Source organism: Vipera ursinii, assembly GCF_947247035.1.
Source record: "Vipera ursinii genome assembly, chromosome: 6".
NCBI classification, from domain to species: Eukaryota; Metazoa; Chordata; class Lepidosauria; order Squamata; family Viperidae; genus Vipera; species Vipera ursinii.
Window position 1 is genome coordinate 83,580,261 of NC_139515.1, and position 24,920 is coordinate 83,605,180.

At 40.1% G+C, this 24,920-nt stretch overlaps 2 protein-coding genes across 5 annotated transcripts in view; both read right to left on the bottom strand.

Moving 5' to 3' along the window:
- LOC310642684 (uncharacterized protein) overlaps positions 1-11,315 on the bottom strand; it is a gene marked incomplete at its 5' end in the record, with an annotated part of 36,218 nt that extends 24,903 nt beyond the window's left edge. Inside the window, 2 exons of the mRNA XM_083366570.1 lie at positions 547-2,559; positions 11,306-11,315. Of these exons, the coding sequence (XP_083222696.1) occupies positions 548-2,559; positions 11,306-11,315 (2,022 nt within the window). The 3' untranslated portion in view covers position 547. The remainder of the gene's footprint in view (positions 1-546; positions 2,560-11,305) is intronic.
- Positions 1-24,920, bottom strand: part of CELF2 (CUGBP Elav-like family member 2) — a 607,652-nt gene that overhangs the window by 515,558 nt on the left and 67,174 nt on the right. The gene's annotated exons all lie outside the window — the stretch shown is intronic.

The window sequence follows — 24,920 nt, forward strand, 5'->3', positions numbered from 1 at the left end:
TTCTCTAGGAAGTAGCTGGTGTCTCGTGAATTCTTCTACAGGTACTCCTCGGCTTACGACCAGAATTGATTCAAAAAATTATGTTGCTAAGTGAGAAATTTGTTAAGCGAGTTTTGCCCCATTTTACGACTTTTCTTATCACATCTGTTAACTGAATCACTGCAGTTGTTAAATAAGTAACACGGTTGTTAAGTGAAGCTGGCTTCCCCCATGGACTTTGCTTGTCAGAAGGTTGCAAAAGGGGATCATGTGACCCCCCAGGACATGGCAATTGTCATAAATGTGAGTCAGTTGACAAGCATCCAAATGTAAATCATGTGCCCATGGGGGATGCTGCAATGGTCGTAAATATGAAAAATGGTCATGTCAATTTTTTTCTGTGCCGTTGTAATTTCGAATGGTCACTAAATGAGCTGTTGTAAGTCGAGGACTGCTTGTACCAGGTGGATACTGATAAGTGTGCATGGCACAGCTAGATTCTCACTAGCAAGGACTGCAAACATTTATGATTTGAGAGCTATGGCTGTTATGCATTTCGGCTGTGACATTAGGAATAGAATAGAATAGAATAGAATAGAATAGAATAGAATAGAATAGAATAGAATAGAATAGAATAGAATAGAATAGAATAGAATAGAATAGAATAGAATAGAATAGAATAGAATAGAATAGAATAGATGCAATGGAGAATAGAATAGAATAGAATAGAATAGATGCAATGGAGAATAGAATAGAATAGAATAGAATAGAATAGAATAGAATAGAATAGAATAGAATAGAATAGAATAGAATAGAATAGAATAGAATAGAATAGAATAGAATAGAATAGAATAGAATAGAATAGAATAGATGCAATGGAGAATAGAATAGAATAGAATAGAATAGAATAGAATAGAATAGAATAGAATAGAATAGAATAGAATAGAATAGAATAGAATAGAATAGATGCAATGGAGAATAGAATAGAATAGAATAGAATAGAATAGAATAGAATAGAATAGAATAGAATAGAATAGAATAGAATAGAATAGAATAGAATAGATGCAATGGAGAATAGAATAGAATAGAATAGAATAGATGCAATGGAGAATAGAATAGAATAGAATAGAATAGAATAGAATAGAATAGAATAGAATAGAATAGAATAGAATAGAATAGAATAGAATAGAATAGAATAGATGCAATGGAGAATAGAATAGAATAGAATAGAATAGAATAGAATAGAATAGAATAGAATAGAATAGAATAGAATAGAATAGAATAGAATAGAATAGAATAGAATAGAATAGAATAGAATAGAATAAGGAATAGGGAAATAATAGAATAGAATAGAATAGAATAGAATAGAATAGAATAGAATAGAATAGAATAGAATAGAATAGAATAGAATAGATGCAATGGAGAATAGAATAGAATAGAATAGAATAGAATAGAATAGAATAGAATAGAATAGAATAGAATAGAATAGAATAGAATAGAATAGAATAGAATAAGGAATAGGGAAATAATAGAATAGAATAGAATAGAATAGAATAGAATAGAATAGAATAGAATAGAATAGAATAGAATAGAATAGAATAGAATAGAATAGAATAGAATAGATGCAATGGAGAATAGAATAGAATAGAATAGAATAGAATAGAATAGAATAGAATAGAATAGAATAGAATAGAATAGAATAGAATAGAATAGAATAGAATAGAATAGATGCAATGGAGAATAGAATAGAATAGAATAGAATAGAATAGAATAGAATAGAATAGAATAGAATAGAATAGAATAGATGCAATGGAGAATAGAATAGAATAGAATAGAATAGAATAGAATAGAATAGAATAGAATAGAATAGAATAGAATAGAATAGAATAGAATAGATGCAATGGAGAATAGAATAGAATAGAATAGAATAGAATAGAATAGAATAGAATAGAATAGAATAGAATAGAATAGAATAGAATAGAATAGAATAGAATAGAATAGAATAGAATAGAATAGAATAGAATAGAATAGAATAGAATAGAATAGATGCAATGGAGAATAGAATAGAATAGAATAGAATAGAATAGAATAGAATAGAATAGAATAGAATAGAATAGAATAGAATAGAATAGAATAGAATAGAATAGAATAGATGCAATGGAGAATAGAATAGAATAGAATAGAATAGAATAGAATAGAATAGAATAGAATAGAATAGAATAGAATAGATGCAATGGAGAATAGAATAGAATAGAATAGAATAGAATAGAATAGAATAGAATAGAATAGAATAGAATAGAATAGAATAGAATAGAATAGAATAGATGCAATGGAGAATAGAATAGAATAGAATAGAATAGAATAGAATAGAATAGAATAGAATAGAATAGAATAGAATAGAATAGAATAGAATAGAATAGAATAGAATAGAATAGAATAGAATAGAATAGATGCAATGGAGAATAGAATAGAATAGAATAGAATAGAATAGAATAGAATAGAATAGAATAGAATAGAATAGAATAGAATAGAATAGAATAGAAGCTGGAAGGGACCTTGGAGGTCTTCTAGTGCAGCTCCCTGCTCAAGCAGGAGAACCTACACCATCTCAGACAGAGGAATGTCTAGTCTCTTCTTTAAAATCTCGTGATGGAGGCCCACTATTTCTGGTAGCAAGCTGTTCCACTGGTTGATTGTCCTCACTGTCAGGAAGTTTCTCCTTAATTCCAGGTTGCTTCTCTCCTTGATCAGTTTCCAACCATTCTTTTTCGTCCTTCCGTTTGGTGCTTTGGTGAATAACGTGACCCCCTCTGCCTTGTGGCAGCCCCTCAGATACTGGAGCACTGCTATCATGTACCCCTTAGTCCTTCTTTTCTCTAGACTGGCCATTCCCAAGTCCCACAGCCATTCTTCGTATGTTTTAGTCTCCAGGCCTTTGCTCATCTTAGTTGCTCTTCTCTGATTTGTTTCCAAACTCTCAACATCTTTTTTGTGACACGGTGACCAAAATTTGCTGCAGTATTCGAGGTGTGATCTTACAAGGGCTTTGTAAAGCAGTACTACTACTTTGCGTGATGGAGATGTTGGCTCTGTTGCTCTTCAGTGAGGCTACCTGTTCGAGATGGGAGATGCCATTTCAGTCTTTCTCTTCAAAAGCAGCACATTCCGGCAGCTGAGCATGACTTTATAGTCCTGTGTAGATGTGCTTGAAAGTAAAACTAAAAAGATTTCACAGCGTCCCCACTCCTCATAAAATCCCACTGCATTACAATCCTACAACCCTAGTACAAATTCAGTGCAATGCATGCTAGTACACTGAGTGCTTCTGTTCCAGAGATGAATTCCTTGTGTATCTCACCACACTTGGACAAATAAAGTCTTGTGTCTTCTCTTCTCTTCTCTTCTCTTCTCTTCTCTTCTCTTCTCTTCTCTTCTCTTCTCTTCTCTTCTCTTTTCTTCTCCTCTCCTCTCCTCTTCTATTCTATTCTCTGTTCTGCTCTACCTTCTCTTCTAGTCTAGTCTAATCTAGTCTTCGCTGAAGTCAATGGGCATCCAACATCTCCCTATAATTCCTCACAAAATCCTTTCCTGAAGACATGAATATCTATTTTTTCCCCCTGTACAATAAAAATAATATACAGCTTCTCTCTCCATGGTGATGCATTTCAGGCTATCTGCAAACAACTTTCTGCTTTATTTTTGTATATCATCCAAGGAAATGGGTAGTGTGCAATAAATATAATCCAATTTTCATTTCTGCTGCTCCAATGATCCCGACCATTTGTGTCTCCACTCATATCCAAATGACATAATAGATCTTAAACCTGTTATACCTCCCTGGTCCAAATATTGCCTCTGCTACAGAAATATAATCTGGAGGGAAGACAAATAACATTTTGGTGGCAGATTGTTTTAAATAATAACAGCTGTTGAATGCCAATTTTGAAAGTTTGGGGATCTGAAAATTATTCCCTGCACAGAAGTTGTGGGGGAAGAATACAGGTAGTACAGAAAAATCCTATACTGAATACACATGCATTACTTAATTTAAACAAATGATCTTAAGGCGGGGGAAATGCACCATCACGTGTGAAAACATGCAAAAATGTAAATGTGACACAAGTCTATGGCTCTTCCAAGCCATAATGCTCTTTTTGTGAGTTCACACACATTCTCCCTTTCTTTTAGACCACCTATCCCAATATTGGCACTCTTTAGAAGGCTGCATTAAAACCTATAACTTTCACTGATGGTTCTAGTGTGGCTGAGGAATCCTGGAAGTGGCAGTCCACAGGAGCATGCTCAGTTACAGAGATCTGTTTTGACCATCATTGCTAACATCTGGAGCTGCCAGGGCTCCTGAAAAGATATCTCAGTTAGCATCTCTTATGCAAATTTTGGGTTTGGATTCCTGCATTGGGCGAGAAATCACAATCAATGACCCTTCGTATTCATTTGTTTTGCCAATGTACAAGGTGGCACATCTTAATCAAATTTTTCTGGATGCTAGCAAAGTACAAAACATAAACATACAAGTGGTCCCTGACTTATGACCACAACTGAGCCTAAAATTTATGTTGCTAAGCAAGACAGTTGTTAAGTGAGTTTTGCTCCATTTTACCACCTTTTTTTGCTATAGCTGTTAAGTAAATCACTGCAGTTGTAAAGTTAGTAACATGGTTGTTAAATGAATCTGGCTTCCCCATTAACCTTGGTCGCAAATGCTGATCATATGACCCTCTGGAAATGGCAACCGTCATAAAAACATGCCAGTTTGCCAAGCGTCTGAATATTATTATTATTATTATTATTATTATTATTATTATTATTATTATTATTATTATTATTATTATTATTATTATTATTGACTTTTATTTGTACATAAATACAAAGAAAAGTAGAAATAGAAATTAAGGGAGGGAACAGGAGAGGGGAAGAGAAGCTGTGAGGTACAAGGGAAAAAGGGAAAAAATTGGTGTTGACTTCTGACTCTTTTTATTTATTTATTTATTTATTTATTTTATTGCATTTATATACCGCCCTTTCCCTGAGGACTCAGGGCGGTTTACAGGGAGTTAAAAAACCAGCAATACAAAAGTTAAAACCAATTTAAAAAAGATTAAACTAACCCTGTGCAATTAAAACCCCGATTAAAATAAATTACTCCTCAGCCTGGGCCCGAGAGCTCAAAGAGCCAGGTCTTCAGGCCCCGGCGGAATGACCGGAGGTCGGGGGCAGTCCTCAGCTTCACTGGCAGCTGGTTCCGGAGGGCAGGCGCCCCCACTGAGAAGGCCCTATCCCTGGGTGTCACCCGCCGGCAATCTCTTACTGGTGGGACCCTGAGAAGACCCTCCCTGTGGGAGCTCACTGGACGAAGGGCGTTTGATGCCGGCAGCAGGTGTTCCCTCAAATACCCCAGACCCAGGCCATGTAGGGCTTTATAGGTGATAACCAGCACCTTGAATTTCACCCGGAGGGCAACCGGAAGCCAATGCAGCTCACGGAGTAGAGGTGTTACATGGGAGTATCGGGAGACCCCCATCGGGAGACCCCCATTTTTAGCACAGAACAAGATAAAAGCACTGCAGACTCAACTTTTTGTTTTTACACAGTAATATATAACTAACCATTTCTATAACGACAGATCTATCTAATCGAAAAAAGCAAAGTCAAAATTTCATTTTTTTTCTCACCACAATCAGAAAATCCAGAAGCGTCTGAATTTTGATCACGTGACCACAGGGATGTTGAAACGGTCTCGTAAGTGTGGAAAAACAATCAAAAATCTTGTTTTTCAGTGCCACTGTAACTTCAAACGCTCACTAAACAAATGGTCGTAAGTCGAGAACTACCTGTACATATAAAAGCAGTAGAAAATTCAAGTTCTACATTTCTGTGATCCTAAGCTGCCTTCCATTACATCCCAACACAGATTTATTGACTGGATTCACACATCATGCAAAGAATAATTAAACCCACCTCTGAGTTTTCGCCCTCAGTTGAACCATAAAGTAATCTTAGCTAATGTGTATATGTGTGTGTGTGTGTGTGTGTGTGTGTGTGTGTGTGTGTGTGTGTGTATACCCCTGCCCTATACCATTCAAGATAAATGGTTGTCCAATCTCTTCTTAAAACTTCCAGTGATGGAGCATCCACAACTTCTGGAAGCAAGTTGTTCCACTGGTTAATTGTTCTCACATTCAGGAAATTCCTCCTTAGTTCTAGGTTGCTTCTCTCCTTGACTAGTTTCCATCCGTTGCTTCTTGTCCTGCCTTCAGGCGCTTTGGAGAAGAGGTTGACTTAAGGCACAATTGAGACCCTAAGCAAGATGGTTGTTAAGCAAATCATGCCCGATTTTGCATATATGTACAAAAGGCAGGACAAGAAGCAACGGATGGAAACTAACCAAGGAGAGAAGCAACCTAGAACTAAGGAGGAATTTCCTGAATGTGAGAACAATCAACCAGTGGAACAACTTGCTTCCAGAAGTTGTGGATGCTCCATCACTGGAAGTTTTAAGAAGAGATTGGACAACCATTTATCTTGAATGGTATAGGGCAGGGGTAGGCAACCTCGGCTTAGCTGACTCAGGAATTCTGGGAGTTGAAGTCCATGAGTCATAAAAGAGCCGAGGTTGCCTACCCCTGGTATAGGGTCTCCTGCTTGAGCAGGGGGTTGGACTAGAAGACCTCCAAAGTCCCTTCCAACTCTGTTATCCTGTTGTTCTGTTATTACCTGTCCTGGTTCTCAGTGGGCAATTACTGGAAAGCTTGCATATCTTCCTTCCCAATGTCTCTTGCTAAGGAGAGTTGATGAGAATTCTGAAGAACCATTTTGGATTTTAAGCAGATGCCAACTTACTTCCCTACCCCAAGCTACACTTCACAACTCATTAAGACCATGAAAATTTCCAACGCGACTGGATCCCAGCTTAATAAGGACTTAAGAATTGGCACTTCTGTCTATAGGGACGCGGTGGCTCAGTGGGTTAGGACGCTGAGCTTGTCGATCAGAAGGTCGGCGGTTTGGCGGGTCGAATCCCAAGTGCCGTGTAACAGAGTAAGCGCCTGTTACTTGTCCCAGCTTCTGCCAACCTAGCAGTTCGAAAGCACGTAAAAATGCAAGTAGAAAAATAGGGACCACTACGGTGGGAAGGTAACAGCATTCCCTGCACCTTTGGCATCTAGTCATGCCGGCCACATGACCACGGAAATGTCCTCGGACAAGCGCTGGCTCTTCGGCTTTGAAACGGAGATGAGCACCAGCCCTTAGAGTCGGAAACGACTAGCACGCGTGCGCGGGGGAAACTTTACCTTTACCTTTACTTCTATCTATTCCTCGCCATCCCAGGGCCTTCCTGAAAAGATCACACAATCAACCCTCTTTATCACTACTTGTTTTGCTAACACAGCTGGTTGGAATGAAAATAACCCAAGGTGGAAAAAAAACTGAAGCTAATTTAAGACCTTTAGTGGCAGCCATGGTGTCAGCCTTTTACTACTGACACGAGGACAATTTAAGGCACCATAAAAATCGAGCACGTTTTATTGTGGCCTAAGCTTTGCAGACAAAATAAACCACGGAGGCTGAATTCTTGTTATCCTCGTTAAAAGTGTAAAAGGTTCTGCAGCATTGTTGCTTTTTGGGATCAGATGGATATTTTTTTTTAATCTCTGCAAGAGGTGGGAAATGACAGTTGGCATTTGCAGCTGATCATTAACTCATTTCAACTAAAGAAAAAAGGGGAATCTGTTCTTGGAAATATTTCTTAAGAGATTAGGATATGACAGGACAGGACAGGACAGGAAATAGAATGGAATGGAACGGAACAGAACAGAACAGAATAGAATATATGGAATAGAATAGAACAGAACAGAACGGAATGGAATGGAACAGAACGGAACTGAACAGAATAGACTAGATCAGGGGTGTCAAACTCAATTTCATTGAGGGCCGCATCAGCACTGCGGTTGCCCTCAGAGGGCCGGGTGTGTATGGCCTGGGTGGGCGTGGCCTACTGGGTGGGCGTGGCTAGAATGCGTATGGCCTACTGGCGTGCATCAAGGGTGCCTATGGGGGCCTGGGCAGGAGTGGGACAGATCTGGGGGTCTCTGGCAGGAGGGTCTCTGGGCCGAGGCCAAGGCAGTGGGGGCTGTTCCCTCACTGTTTCCAGGATGGCTTCGCGGGCCACATGAAACCACTTCGCGGGCCGCATCCGCCCCCCGGGCCTTGTGTTTGACATGTCTGGACTAGATGGAACACAAAGGAACAGAATAGATTAGAATATATGGAATGGAATGGAACGGAACAGAACAGAAAAGAATAGAATAGAATATGGGATAGAGCGGAATGAAATGGAATGGAATTTTTTATTGGCCAAGTGTGATTGGACACACAAGGAATTTGCCTCCGACGCATAAGCTCTCAGTGTAAATACAAACAACAAAGTGATAAGTCATAGATCATAAATAATAAGATACAATCATAATCATAGGATACAAATAAAAAGTGATAAATCATGATACCCACAGGAGAAGGTTGTAGGAAAGATGAGAAGACCAGAAAATGAGAAAGATGAGAAGATGACAAGGATAACAGTAACGCAGCCCTACTACATGAGTAAATATCTTTAGGCACAGGACAGTGCTGGGGGGAGTTAGGTACTCAGCAGAGTGATGGCAACGGAGAAGGAACTATCTTTGTATCTAGCTGTTTGCAGCGCAATGCCCTATAGCGGTATCCTGAGGGGAGAGGTTGAAACACTTTATGTCTAAGATGTGAGGGGTCCCTGGATATTGTCTCAGCTCTGTTTCTGCTTTCTCTTCTTTCTGAATTCTGAATGAATTGGTTCTCTTTTCTTTTTGAATTCCCATGCACACCCATCCCTGCAAAATGTGTAATCCCTTCCAAAAAAAAATTACTTTTCTGCAAGAACAAAAACAAAAAAAGTTCAAGAGGTCTTTTTTTAAAAAAAAATGCAAAGGAGCTAAATTATAGATAATATTCCACACAAGCTCTACGGCGACTGTTTTCTCGCTGAAAGAGATAGAAAACCCCACTGCTATATACCAGCGTTTCTTAATTCAATGCGGGATATGTAGCATATTGCAATTGTCTGCAATTACAGTTAGCTATAATTAAGAACAATTACAGCTTTTATTTCTCAGCTTGTGCTTTAAAAAGCCCATTTGTAATAAAATTCACCACTTCTCCACCTCCCCTCTTTCCACATTCTGTTTTTTTTAAAAAGGTGAGCATAATTATACATCCCCTATAACATTGTCAATAATTAGTTTGACTCTAGTATCTCCAGAAACCGTTTTCATTTTATCTGTCAGTGGCACCATCCACCTTCCACAGAACAAACTACAAAATTTTCATCATTAACCTTTATCACCTTGAATATCTGCAAAGAAGTCTGGGGGAAAAAAATATGGAAGGCTTTGTTGCTTAAAAAAAAAAGGCATTTTCTGCCCCAACTAACATGTATAAATGAACTGGGTGGGTTTTCTAATCCCTCCCCATTTTTTTTTACATTACAAGGGCAAAAATGCCCTGTTTTGTACCAAGCAGCCGAATTGTTTTGTTATTAAACCAAGCAATAGATAAAAATAAAATGGGTCAAGATCCACATATTTAAATGAGTTTCTCTTCCTTTAAAAAGTTTCATGGAGCAAACTAAGGTGATTCTTTTACTGGAGAAGTTCATTTCCCCCCCCCCCCACCCAGACTATATGGAACTAATCAGACATTTACACAAAAAATATTTGAATGCTTTTGCTGTGTATTGGAGTGTGTATTGTATTAAGCAATAGCTTAACAGATGACAGCTAGAAGGGGCTGTACATGTGCCGCTAGGCATGGCTCAGTTTTCGGCGGGAAAGCCTGGTTAAATTGATTGGTTGTCAGCTCAGCAGCCAGAGTATATAAAGGGCACAGGCAGCCCATTCTATTGCGGGTTCTTCTCTACAAATAAAGAGCTGAATTCACTGCCTGGCGTCGTCTTGTGTGTGTTAACCCACTACTCCTATCCTATCCTATCCTATCCTATCCTATCCTATCCTATCCTATCCTACCCTATCCTAATTATTCCATTCCATTCTATCCTATGTCAATGCTGCAAACATTCACATGTTTTTGCACTGACAATGTAAGAGACAGCCTGTTGTTTAAACTGCTTCACTTTGAATCTTGAAGGGAGGGAATTTTTTAACAATAATTTTGTGAAGATAAGAAGCCCGGTACAGAATGGGAGGAGAGACCTCATATGTGAAACTAATTGGATAATGTGATTTATGACGTGTAGATAAGGGTGGGGATTGTGTGTGTGTTACGATGGGTTTGGGGGGAGGAGATTTCAGATTCTCCTATTATCCTATTCTATCCTATTCCTGTTCCATTCCATTCCAATTATTCCATTCCATTCCATATTTTCTATTCTATTCTGTCCTGTCCTACCCTACCCTATCCTAATTATTCCATTCCATTCCTGTCCTATTCTATCCTATTCCTGTTCCATTCCATTCCAATTATTCATTCCATTGCATTCCATTGCATTCCATTCCATATTTTCTATTTTATTCTGTCCTATCCTACCCTACCCTATCCTAATTATTCCATTCCATTCCTGTCCTATTCTATCCTATTCCTGTTCCATTCCATTCCATTCTACTGAATATTTCTAATCAAGGCGTGAGGTGTGGGGTCCTTGCTGCTCTCTTTGAGCTTGCTGGCTTTCTTGCAGACATTTCATTACCAAACCTGGTTACGTCATCAGCACTAGGTTTATCTACTTTAGTAATGAAACACCTGCAAGAAAACCACCAGGCCCTGAGACCACCAAGGACCCCATAGTGAGTGGAAATACCTTCCACATACATATATTGAGGAGAGGTTATTAGCACCATTGCATGCACTGAGGGAAAGGTGTGGAAAGCCCACCAGAGTCAGATGACAAAACTGTGGTGCTGTCAGGACACAAGTTCCAACCCTTTCATACAAGTAGCCTTAACCTATGACCAGTTGCTTAGCGGCCCTTCAAAATTTACAACAGACCCTGGAAAAAAGTACTTCTGGCCCAGATTTGAAATCCCAACAGCCACCCCTTCCCCCCTGTGATCATGTGACCAGATTTGGTTGCTTGGCAACCAATCCACATTTGCCCCCAATCCCACAGTCATGTGATTATCATTTACAACAGGGGTCCCCAACCTTGGCAACTTTAAGATCTGTGGACTTCAACTCCACAAATCCACAAATCTTAAAGTTGCCAAGGTTGGGGACCCCTGGTTTACAATGTTACAATGCTGTGAGGGTCATAACTGACCTGCGTTCATTCCGCTGGGACCTGAAGACTTGGCTCTTTGAGCTCTCTGGCCCAGGCTGATAATTTTAACTGGGGTTTTATTTTCAGGGATAATTTAATGTTTTTAATTGTCTTTTAACTTTTGTATTTTGTATTGGTGTGATTTTAAAATGCCCTGTAAACCACCCTGAGTCCTTCGGGAAAGGGCGGTATATAAATCTAATAAAATGAAATTAAATGAAATTAAATAACTGTGAAAAAATGTCATAAGGCACTAAATTGAACTGTTGTAAGTTGAGGTCTGCCTGTAATGCAGAAGTTGGTTTCTTTCTTCCCCACAAAAAATCCATTTCAGAACTCATCAAATTCTCTAGTTGCTACACTAGCCACGAAAACAACTTTAGAAGTTGTACTCTTGAGGGAGAAAAGCTGCTGGCATCACCCGACTTATAAATATAATAGAAACTTTGGCTGCTGAAGGAAAGATTGAAATGCAACAGATCTGAAGTGAACATTTATACAGTTTGACTAAACAATCCATGGTCTGTTGGGTCATCCTTCCAGGGGATATTTCTTTGCCTAAATAGAGAGAAAAATATGGCCACCAAAAAGCAGTTTGAGCAGGAGCAACTTCCGAATTCCTGATGGCTTCCCCAGCGATTTGGCTCATGGGAAACTGACATGGAGCATCAGAAATCATGATCATGTGACTAGGGTTAACTGTGACAGTGCGACGATGCCGTAGCGGCAGAACTTTGGCGATACAGCCGGTCTCAAAAAAATCCTCGAAATTCAAATTACACAAGGGCATGCATTTTTTTTAAGTCAGCAGATTTGAGGTACCTCGGAGTGCGCTGTGATCTGCTACTTGGTCTCACGGAAGGATACAAACAGACAGAAAAGTTTTAGCGGTATATAGATAAATATTCAGCCTAGAGTAGAGGAATGATACAGCAAAAAAAAGAAAGAAAAGAAAAGAAAAAAGAAGAGAAAAGAAAAGAAAAGTGGAAGAATCATATACAGGAAACACTCCACCCAAACAGATTACTCCAAACTGACTTTCCTGTTTCTGGGAATGTAGTCAGATCCAATCTAGTCGACATGACCTCAATCTATCTTTCTTCAATGCACGTGCCAAAATCCTTACAGCAGTCATAAAGCCTCAAGCTACTCAACAGTCACGTCGTATAAGCCAAATAGCAAAAGGGTCGGTTGGTGCTTGGAAAATGCAGATGTATTTGAAGGAAAAGATGATTGGTTAGTCTATCAGGTGGACGACTTGCATTTGGCTGACCTTTCAATGTCACTGTAAAACGAGAAGACCCGCAACAGTAGCTCAAACATTACTTATCATCCTTACCTAGTTTCTAGAATCATAAAAGTAGGGAAAGAGGAAGGGAGTTTCTTGCAGGTTAAAAAAAACAGCATTGGGTTGATATATTAAAAAAAGGCTATTTAGGTTTAAGAATTTATTTTTGTCATATTTATGCAGGGTGCATTGGAGGTGGTGACCCTTGAGAGCTGTATGCAATGACATTTCACTTTAATGGATTTGGGTTTTAAAATTATTCTTACTTTATTGCTTTATTGTATTCTTACTTTATTGCTCTGTACACCGCCCTGAGTCCTCCGGGAGAAGGGCGGTATATAAATCCAATAAATAAATAAATAAATAAATGTATGATGATTAGTGTACATTCAAGGTGACAATAAAGTTATCATTCTACTCTACTCTACTCTACTCTACTCTACTCTACTCTATTCTATTTTCCCCCTCTTCCTTCACCAACCCTTTTTCCTTTTATGCCTTGCCTTTATAATGACAGGCCTTTTTCCCTATTTCTTTTTTTTCTTTCTGCTTCATTGATTACTGTATGATAAAGAGATAGAACGTAGAATAATAAGTGTTAGAAGAGATCTTGGACATCTTCTAGTCCACCTCCTGTTCGAGCAGAAGACAATATACCATTTCAGACAAATGGTTGTCCAATCTCTTTTTTGAAAGCCTCCAGTGATGGAGCACCCATAATTTCTGAAGACAAAAAAATTTCATGGGTTGATTGCTCTCACCGTTAGGAAATTCCTCCTTAATCCTAGGCTGCTTCTCTCCTTGTTTTTTGACTTGCCTTTTGGTCCTTTGGAAAATGGCTTGACCCCCCTCGTCTTTGTAGCAGCCCCTCAAATACTGGAACACGGCTATCATATCTCTCCTTAGTCCTTCTTTTCATGAAACTAGACATACCCAATTCCTGCAGCCGTCCTTCATATTTTTTAGCCTCCAGTCATCTTTGTTGCTTTTCTCTGCACTTTTTCTAGAACCTCAACACCTTTTTTATATTGTGATGACCAGAACTGGATGCAGAATTACAAGTATGGTCTTAATAATGTATTATAAAGCGGTACTAGAACTTCTCATGATCTTGATTCTATCCCTCTATTAATGCAGCCTAGGAGTGGCAGCCTATATTTTGGCAGGTTTCGAGGGATGAAAAGCAAAATAAAAATGCTTCTAATGAACACAACATGCACACACACACACTTATTTAACAAATGCATTATGGTATCTCCCTCTGGTAACAGCAAGTGAATTGGTTGCTGGCCAATCCTACAAAAATCAAGATTATCCAGAATTGTAGAAAAGGGCCACGATTTTCAAATTAACTGCAATAGTAACAAGGATGTTGCAAAAATATATTTAAAAAAACAACTCGAATAAAACACTTAAGAGAAAGTTGGCATATATTGTCTAAATGAAAGGAAACCAAACCTCTGCCAACTTTCTTAGTATGTGTTGAGCAACTAAAACTATTATTTTATTTTATTTATTTTATTTTATTTTAATTCCATTTATATCCTGCCCTTCTCCGAAGAGTCAAACTATGGATGAAAGCCTGCCTCTTACTGTATCTCAGATCATGCTTAAATGTACTTATTTTCCCAGGACCTTAAGAATACTTGTTATAACTATTAGTTCATTTTATTAGTTTTCTAATTCAATTTTAATGGGTTCTTAGTGATGCTTTAATCTGTTGCTGGAAGCCACTCAAAACTGAGGGGAGGGGAGTGGATTTTTCTTCAAATCTTTTCACTAAATAAATAAATAAATAAAATGTCCCCATTTTGCAACCTGTGAGTTCGATATTAAAGTATGACATTTCTTTAAAGCCCTAGAGATAATTTTACTAATCTTTTAATCATGTCAAAGAGATTAACAGTAGACCACAGGGCAATAATAATGATGATGATGATGATAATAATGATAATAATAATAATAATAATAATAATAATAATAATAATAATAATAATAATAATAATACCCTTATATAAAAAATGGAAAGTTATACCCAGGCTCTCTTTCTGTCTGGTTATATCTCAGTGCCTGTTTTTGCACAATTGTTACAGTATAATTTCTTAATTATTGATATATTCTTAAGATGTTTAAATTGCCACAATCTTACGATTCTTGGTGAATTACAAAAAACAATCACACAAAAACCACACAAAAACAAAACCCAACTATACAAGGGATTGGGGTGCCATTGTGACTTTTTTTTGACTTCTGGCATCCTAATCCCAAATAAAGCCTTGGCTCAATCAATCAATCAGAATTGAGCTGGAAGGGACCTTAGAGGTCTTCTAGTCCAACCCCCTGCTCAAGCAGGACTCCATTACCTCCTACAGCTCATAAATTTATCCAGTCTGTTTTCCTCTGTCACTTTCTGCTGCACCACGAACCAAGCTTAAAAAACAATTCTGGAATTTGGGTTGTTAGTATCCTTCTGGTGACTTTTACACAGTGGAGGCTAAAAGAAACCGTATGCATTGGCCATACTACCAAGACACTATCACTTCTTACTCAGTTGAATGATTGGGTATTTGCTTTCAGATCCTTTTTAAAGGAGAAATTCTCCCAGACGGAACAGGAATGCTGTTGTGTTCAGTTAGAGAAGGGGTCCTCAAACGTGGCCACTTTAAGACTTGTGGACTTCAACTCCCAGAATTCCCCAGCCAGCATGGCTAGCTGGGGAATTCTGGGAGTTGAAGTCCACACGTCTTAAGGTGGCCACGTTTGAGGACGCCTGATTTAGAGGCAATCCTCACCTTACAACCATTTTTAGTGGTAATTCAAAGTTACAGCATCACTGAAAAAAGCGACTTACACAAGTGACTTACAACCAGGCTTTCCTACAGTCGTGTGATTAAAATTTGGGTGCTTGGCAACTGGCATGTATTTACGACCGTTGAAGTCTCCCAGGATCACCCTTTGCAATCAGCTGGCTTCTAACAAGCAAAATCATTGGGGCAAGTTGGAGTCATTTAAGAACTGCAGCTGATTTGCTGAACCACCATGGCAAAAAAAAAATGGTTGCAAAAATTGCGTATTTTAAAATACACCTAGGTTGGAAGCTATGATAAAACTACATTTAGATTTAAAACCAGAGATATTTTTATCGGGCACGTTAGCAGGAAACTACAATAAAGGTAATACTTAGTTTTGCATATATTAACAGCAGCTAGGATAGTATTCGCACAATTTTGGAAAAATGACAAAAAACCCTATAGAGGAGACTATAATTTTTTAAAAAAAATACTGGAATGTGCAGAAATGGATAGGTTAACGTTAAAAATTAAAGAAAAAGAAGAAACTGAATTCTATATGACATGGGACTTATTTTACCAATGGTTAGCGGATAAAAACAAGAGGTTAGAAAGTCAGAAATATGAGAAAATGTGGATTATGTGAGGAAAATTTATAACGGCTTAGTAAATATTTTGATCGTTATACCATCAATGTTATTGTGAGAAATACTATTTTTAATAATCTGATTGCTACTTCCGAGTATATGATTGTATTTTGATAAAATTATTATGAATATGATGATTATTATATCCTAATACTTGTATACCTAGACAACACACTGTTCATTATAGAAATGGAATTTTTGAGATAATAATAAGAATAAAAAAATGCATATGGATCACTTAACCACCGCCTTATTAGCAATAGGAAAATCCCAATCCCGATTGTGGACGTAAGTTGAGGACTATCTATACCTCAGGTAGTCCTTGACTTACGATCACAAGTGAGCCCCAAATTTCTATTGCTAAGCAAGACAGTGGCTAAGCGAGTTTTGTTCCATTTAAAGACCTTTCTTTGCCACAGCTGTTAAGGGAATCCCTGCAGTTGTTAAGCTGGTAACACAGCTGTTAAGTAGCTTCCCCCATTGATTTTGCTTGTCGGAAGGTCGCAAAAGGGGATCACGTGACCCCGGGGACACTGCCACCATTATAAGTACATGCCAGTTGCCAAGCCTCCAAATCTTGATCACGTGACAATGGGGATGCTGCAATGGTTGTAAGTGTGAGAAATGGCCATCAGTCACTTTTTTCCAATGCCGTGGCAACTTCAAATGGTCACTAAATGAATGGTTGTAAGTTGAGGTGCCACAATATGGGCAATTTTTCCATTGTAGAGCAGGGGTCTCCAATCCCTGGTCCAGGGACCAAAAGCATGCCGGCAACCAGTCCGCACAAACAAGCAAAGCCCCATCCGAGGGATGCAGGCAGCATGCAAAACCACGTCCCCTCCAGGTCCGCTGAAAAACCTCTCTCCGTGGAACCGGTCCCTGGTGCCCAAAAGGTTGGGAGCCACCGTTGTAGAGCAGGAGTCTCCAACCTTGACAACTTTACGACTGGTGGACTTCAACTCCGAGAATTCCTCAGCCAGCAGAGCTGCAAAGAACATCTGGCTGAGGCATTCTGGGAGTTGAAGTCCACCAGTCGGAAAGTCATCAAGATTGGAGAGCCCTGTTGTAGAGGAATCATTTGACACCATTTGGCTGGTGAACACCATCTGAAGAGATCTCCTCCCACTAGAGCAGGGATAGGCAACCTTGGCTCTTTTATGACTCGTGGACTTCAATTCCCAGAATTCCTGAGCCAGCCATGCTGAGGGAAAAGGGAGAAGTCTCCAAGCTGAGCCATGCTGCCTCAGGAATTCTGGGAGTTGAAATCCACGAGTCATAAAAGAGCCAAGGTTGCCTACTCCTAGCCTAGGCCTAGGCCACTTTATGACTCGTGGACTTCAACTCCCAGAATTCCTGAGCCAGCTATGCTGAGGAAAAAGGGAGAAGTTTCCAAGCTGAGCCATGCTGCCTCAGGAATTCTGGGAGTTGAAGTCCACGAATCATAAAAGAGCCATGGTTGCCTACCCCTGCACTAGAGCTTTACTAGGAGTGGAAGAATTGTCCTTGAGAATATTGTCCCTGTCTTGGAGAACAATCTAGAACAATCACCCCCACCCAACCCACTCCTCAGTTCCTCTGCTCACGGATCTGGGGGGAAAGAGTTTTGAAAAGCCATTTGCCCCCATTTCTCTTCTTTAGAGAATCAGTCCAAGATGTCTTTTTTTTGCAACTGTGCGTCTTCTGTGTGTACAAGTGCACACACAGAGCCTTAGGAGAACCACATGAAGAAAAGAGTCAATTCTCACCAACTTGTCGTCTTTTTGTCTGTTTTGCTTTCCTTGTTCCCTGTGCTTGCATTTCATCCTCCTGTACAACAACCAGCATCTCTGTTCCTAGGAAGGTTTAAAAAAAAATAACAAAACAGGCCCACACCCTGGGTGCATTTACTGTTACTATCTTGTAGTGCAAGACAATTGCACCGCGAGGCCCCTAATGACTTCCCTGTGGATTTGGCCAAGTGTGCATGGTGTCTTTGTAAAAATGTTGAAACCACCCCGCCCCCTAAAAAAAAGGAAGAAAAAGAAAAAATGGCAGCAGCATTTATTATCTTTAAAAAAAAAAGAAAAGAAAAAAAGCAAGCAAGCAAAAAAGACGAAACTAGGCTTCCTACCTCTTGCTGCCTTGGGTGCTGAATACAAATGATATACAGCGTATAGAAGGCAAAAAGCAATGAAGGGATGACCTCCTGATCAGTTTGCTAGTAAGTTCATGTTGGGAGATGGTGGGAGACACTGATTGATGGCCAGCAGGGATGTCGGGATGCTTAACACGATGCTCTTGCCCAAATCTGACAAACTTGAATCAGGTTCTTTGCTGCGTTTAAGGAAGTTTACAAGTATATCTTGACATTATCAAGGTCTGAACTTTGCACTCCCCGCCATATCCTTGGCTAATGAGGAACAGGAAAGCACAGCCTCGATCAAGGGGACAGGGAAGGAGAATTTTAAATGACTGCAATCATTTTCTCCAGTGGTATGCCCCCCCCCCCCGCTGATCATCACACTTCGTTTTCCTCCAAACTGGTTTTTTTTCTTCTTTGAGAAGGAAGAAGAAAACATTTCCCTTCTCAACCCAGAAGCTTCATCAGGTTCTGATGGGGAGCGGGGGAATGGAAGGATAGGTACTGACAGTTGAGACTGGAGGGTGTGTGCGTGTGTGTGGGGGGGGGAGGGAAATGGAAGGATAGGTTCTGCTAGGATGGTGGTGGTGGGGAGGTGGAAGAATTTATACTCCTTGCAGTCATCCGGTCATTAGTACTCTTCCTGAGAGTTGTTGAGGCCACTTGGAGGTTTATCTGTGTCCTCGGGGTCACCTGAATAACGCAAATGGATGGGGAACCTTCCTGGAACTGCGGAAAGGATTGTGTTGTAAAGGTGGTGTCATATTCCTCCCCCTATGTGGAGACAGGCCTATTCAATTTTAACACAGATGGATTCTTCTACCCCTCTTTCAAATCAATGTTCCTCTCTATCCAACAGGTGGACTCTATCCCAGGGGTAGGCAACCTCGGCTCTTTGATGGTATAGCTGACTCAGGAATTCTTGGAGTTGAAGTCCATGAGTCTTCAAAGAGTCGAGATTGCCTACCCCTGCTCTGCCCAAAATGTGGACAAATGGCCACAACAGCTTCTCAGAGAGAGTGCAAATGACCAGACAACTGCAAAGAAATACAATCCTTCCATTCCGCCCCCCATCCTTTGGAGAAGAGGTATATCCCTTCTTCTTTGCGGCAGCTCCTCAAGTATTGAAACACTGCTATCCTGTCAACCTGATCCTTCTTTTCACCAGACTAGACACACTCAATTTCTGCAACCGTTCTTCATATGTTTTAGCCTCCAGTCTCCTAATCATCTTTGTTGCTCTTCTCCGCACTCTATCTAGAGCAGACATGTCAAACACAAGGCCCGGGGGCCAGATCCGGCCCGCCAAGTGGTTTCATGTGGCCCGCAAAGCCATCTTGGAAACAGTGAGGGAACAGCCCCCACTGCCTTGGCCCTGGTCCAGAGAGCCTCCTTCTGCCAGAGACCCTCAGATCTGTCCCACTCCTGCCCAGGCCCCCATAGGCACCCTTGATGCGAACGATGTAGAGCTGGCCACGCCCACCCAGTAGGCCATACGTACTCTAGCTGCGTCCAACCAGTAGGCCACGCCCACCCAGGCCATGCCCACCCGGCCCCCTGAGGGCAACCGCAATGCTGATGCGGCCCTCAATGAAATTGAGTTTGACACCCCTGATCTAGAGTCTCAACATCTTTTTTGCATCCCGGTGACCAAAACTGGATGCAGTATTCCAAGTGTGGCCTTACCAAAGCATTGTAAGGTGGTATTAATACCTCACGTGATCTTGATTCTATCCTTCTCTTAATGCAGCCTACCACTGCGTTGGCTTTTTTGGCAACTGCAGCACACGGCTGGCTCATATTTAAGTGATTGTCTACTAGGACTCCGAGATCCCTCTCACAGTTGATACTGTTGAGCCAGGTACCACCTATCCTATACCTGTGCATTAATCATAGTCAGTCAGACACACATGAGAAAGTCCAACCACTGGAAAATTTTGAAGGCATCATCAGATGCCCTCTGTACAACAGCTCGGGCAATTCACTTCTTAAAATTGTTCCGAAACTCATGAACTTTGTGAAACTCTCTCCACAAAATATTCTGCAAAGTTGATGAAACTGCCTCAGCCTTTGCACCAACCTTCCTATGTTCATAATCAATAGGGTCACAATCTCACAAGACCTGGGATTCCTGCAACTGTTTTGGCCAATGTTTACAATTTTTGCCAACGTGTTTCAATGTAAGCTTTATCTTGGGAGCTGCGTATCTTGTTTATAAGCGCTGGGTGGCTAATGCCTGTTCCAATGTCGTCAGATGATTTGCACAAGTTCTCAAGTTCACTGTGTATGATGAAAAGGCTGATCACCCAAGCTTGACATCATAGACTGAAAAAGAGAATGACTGTGTTGTGATTCAGGGTCAGCCTGTGGGTTCGGCAGTTGGGTCGGATGATTCAGAGGAGGAGGGGGGTGTTGGAGAGGTTGCTGAGGGGGTTGGAGAGCTTGCTGATGAGAGCCCTCAGCTAGGCCCCTCCCACCTGGTCACGACGCAGACCCAGCTGTGTGAGCCTGACAGCGTGGATGAAGATGACCCACAGCCCTGTTCAAGGATGCCCGACGCAGGAGGCAGTCAAACAGGAGTAAACAGAGGAAGGCAATGGGGCACCTCGGAAGGAGGCAGAGAGAAGCCACGCCCTGAACTGTATAAAAGGGGAATGCGTGGGAGGGCTGGTTTGCTGAAGGCAACCGTTTGAATAGTTCCTGTTTCATGGTTCGTGTTTGCTCTCTTTGCTCTCTTTGCTCTGTTTATGTTTTTATGTTAATAAATTTGGCAGGCTTAGTTCCAGCCTCTTGCCTTCTTGTAAAAGGGGTTGTCCCTGCCTTATCTGCAGGGCCGGTAGCAGGCTGGTACAGACCAGACTGGATAAAGGTCACACAACTGAGTTTCATGTCTAAAGAGGGAGTAGAACTCACAGTCTTTTGATGAATAGTCCAAAGTCACTCAGCTGACTTGCATGCCTAAAGCAGGACTAGAACTCGGTGTCTCCTGGTGAATGGCCCAAAGTCATCCAGCTGGCTTCCATGCCTAAAGCAGGACTAGAACTCGGCGTCTCCTGATGAATGGCCCAAAGTCACTCAGACTTCAGTCTCCTGGATTCTGACATGATGACCAGAATTTGATTTCCTTAAAAGGCTAATTTTGGGACAGAATAAACACTAATTTGACCAGACTGGATTTCCAGTCTGTATTAACATATTAATGAAAATAAAGCAGATACACCAAATCCTAGAATTTCTGTACTGAACATGCCCAACTTTCAAAGAAGCCCAGCATAATAGAAGCAGAGAGGGTGTCCCAAAAAGAACCAGGGTCCCTTTTTCACAGACTATTTCTAAAAGGCTGGCACAATTCTAACCAGTCTAAATAGCTTCCTCGGCTTTTGATGGCATCCCAAAGAACAACTCTTTGCAAAGCAGTGAGAAATTAACTATTTTTACCAGCCTCTGTAAAGGTTACCTCTTTCCATGCAGAAAAGTACTTCTTTCCAATGATGCACATTTATGCCTGACGTATGTTTATGCTAACAGGTAATCATCGTAATAATTATAACGGCCTTCAAGAAAGACCAAACGAAAAGGAGAAAAGTACAAAATATTACAAAGCCGGTGCATTAAAAAAAAATTGCAGGAAGACGAAGGTAAACAACAAGACCAAGCAATGAACAAATACATACAAAGCTAGATTCCAGAAGGAAGCAGAAGACTGAAAAGAAGCTAAAGAAATAGTCAACCACCTGGTTTGCTTCTGCAAGAAGATCGCCCAGACTGACTGCAAGCAACAGCAGGTCAAAGTAGCAACAATGCTGCAGAAGAAGAAGAAGAAGAAGAAGAAGAAGAAGAAGAAGAAGAAGAAGAAGAAGAAGAAGAAGAAGAAGAAGAAGAAGAAGAAGAAGAAGAAGAAGAAGAAGAAGAAGAAGAAGAAGAAGAAGAAGAAGAAGAAGAAGAAGAAGAAGAAGATGATGATAATAATAATAATAATAATAATAATAATAATAATAATAATAATAATAATAATAATGTAATAACTCCAGCAAAGCTACAAAAAACTGCGCTACTTGGAACATCTTACATTTTAAGGAGATACCTGGTTGATACCTAGGATGCTGGCAGCAACCCGTGTCAACCATTGGTGCCAGTCAGTTTGAGTGTTCAGTTGACCGAGTTTCATGTTTTATGAATAAAAGTTTTGTAATAATAATAATATAGCTTGAAGGGACCTTGGAGGTCATCTAGTCCAACCCCCTGCTCAGGCAGGAAACCCTATACCATTTCAGACAAATGGCTGTCCAGTCTCTTTCTAAAAACTTCCAGTGTTGGAGCATTCACAGCTTCTGGAGGCAGGTTGTTCCACTGATTAATTGTTCTAACTGTCAGGAAATTTCTCCTTAGTTCTAGGTTGCTTCTCTCCTTGATTAGTTTCCATCCGTTTCTTCTTGTCCAGCCTTCAGGTGCTTTGGAGAATAGTTTGACTCCCTCTTCTTTGGGGCAGCCCCTGAGATATTGGAAGACTGCTATCATGTCACCCTGAGTCCTTCTCTTCATTAAACTAGACATACCAATTCCAGCAACCGTTCCCTATATGTTTTAGCCTCCAGTCCCCTAATCATCTTTGTTGCGGGAAGAAACCCGAGACTCTAGATCTACACATACAGACACCCGCGAGAATCTACGAAAACATATATATATATATATATATATATATATATATATATATATATATATATATATATATATATATATATATATATATATATACACATACACACACACACACACACACACACACACACACACACACACACATATATATATTTAAACAAATGGGGCAAGAAGCAAACCCAATTTTTTAAGCAGGCTGAATGATTACAATAGAATAGAATAGAATAGTGCTGGAAGGGACCTTGGAGGTCTTCTAGTCCAGCCCCCCACTCAAGCAGGAGAACCTATACCATCTCAGACGAGTAACTGTCCAGTCTCTTCTTAAAAATCTCCAGTGATGGAGCGCCCACAATTTCTGAAGCCAATCCGTTTCATTGGTTAATTGTCCTCACTGTTAGGAAGTTTCTCCTTAATTCCAGGTTGCTTCTCTCTTTGGTCAGTTTCCATACACTGATTCTTGTCCTGCCTTCGGGTGCTTTGGAGAATAGTTTGACACCCCCCCCGCCCTTTGTGGCAGCCCCTCAAATACTGGAATACTGCTATCATGTTGCCCGTTTCTTCTTTTCTTTAGACTAACTAGCCAAACTCAAGTCCTGCAGCCGTACTTCACAATTCCAAAACAGCAGCTCCTTTAAAAATTGGCAGGTAGAGATGTCTCTCTGGGGCCATTTGAAGAGATCATATGATACCAGTACTTAAAAACATTTCACGGGTTGCTGATTTGTTTCTGGACAAAATGCAAAGGTTTGGTAAATTACCTTGAAAAAACTCTTTTAAGGGTTTGTATCTGGCTCTACTGAGGTTAAACATCTTGCTCTGCGTGATCTCAGTGAATTTGGGAGGTCTTCCTATAGGTCCCTGAAGTTGTAATCTGATATCCATTGTAATCTGAAAGAAGACGCTCAGATATTGGTGCCCAGGGCCCACCCAACACCTGACTTTAAAAAAAAAATAGAGAAAAAAATCTTACAGGTAGTCCTCGACCTACAACCGCAATTTAGCCCAATTTCTGTTGCTAAGCGGGACAGTTGTTAAGAGAGTTGTTAAGAGAGTTTCTCCCCATTTTATGACCTTTCTTGCCACAGATAACAACAACAGTTGGAAGGGACCTTGGAGGTCATCTAGTCCAACCCCCCGCTCAGGCAGGAAACCCTATACCCTCCAGTGTTGGAGCATTTACAGCTTCTGGAGGCAGGTTGTTCCACTGGTTAAGTCCAACTGGTACAATAGACCCTTTGGAGGTTTATTGACATTCTGGCCAATGGAGAAAAACAAAAATAGTGACAACCATTTTGTGAATGTGCTCACTACAGGCTTTCAACATCCCACATGATCCCTGGCCCCAGTGAATTTGGAAGCACGATTTAAATGGAATGAATTGGGAAGCACGATTTAAATGGAATGGAGACCTCCACTAAAAACCATGTGTGTTTTTTTAAACCAAAACAGCTATCCAGTATGGCTTTTCTTGCATTTAAATGATGTGGCTTACTCCAATTGTTTTCAAACCAGTAAATATCTTGCTTGGGATTTCTTTTTGCAAGCCTTCTAGAAAAACACAATTGTCCTTGCCAATCCATAATACAATAAACAGGGAAAATTAGGGAAGACCGCTGGTTCCCATTATTACTTTGGAGATCAACTCTGGAATGGAAAATTAATAGATGGCGATATTTATGATGCATTCTGTGGTTTGCTTGAAAAGAAAGATTGGCACTTTTCATCATTTTTTCCCCATCTGCTTCCAGTACATAGATGTAGCTTGCCGAGGGATTGGGGGGGGGGAGAGAACAGGCTATAAAAATTTTCTGCAAATACGATTACACATAAAAACCGTATATAAACCTGACAAAGTGATAAATGAACGCAAACCGAACAGCTGTACTTTGCCATTTATTTTGGAACCAAGCAGTGAAATCATGTATTGAAAATAATAATAGAGTATCTTTGTTTTATTTATTTATTTATTAAACTCTTCAGAGCTTAATTGATTTATAGAACTGTTGGGAATTTAAAATTTTTCACAAGGAATATCTTGTTCCAGATAAATTGAGCTCCATACGGATGGGGTCGGGGGGGGGGAGATAAAGTGTTGACATATTAAGAATGA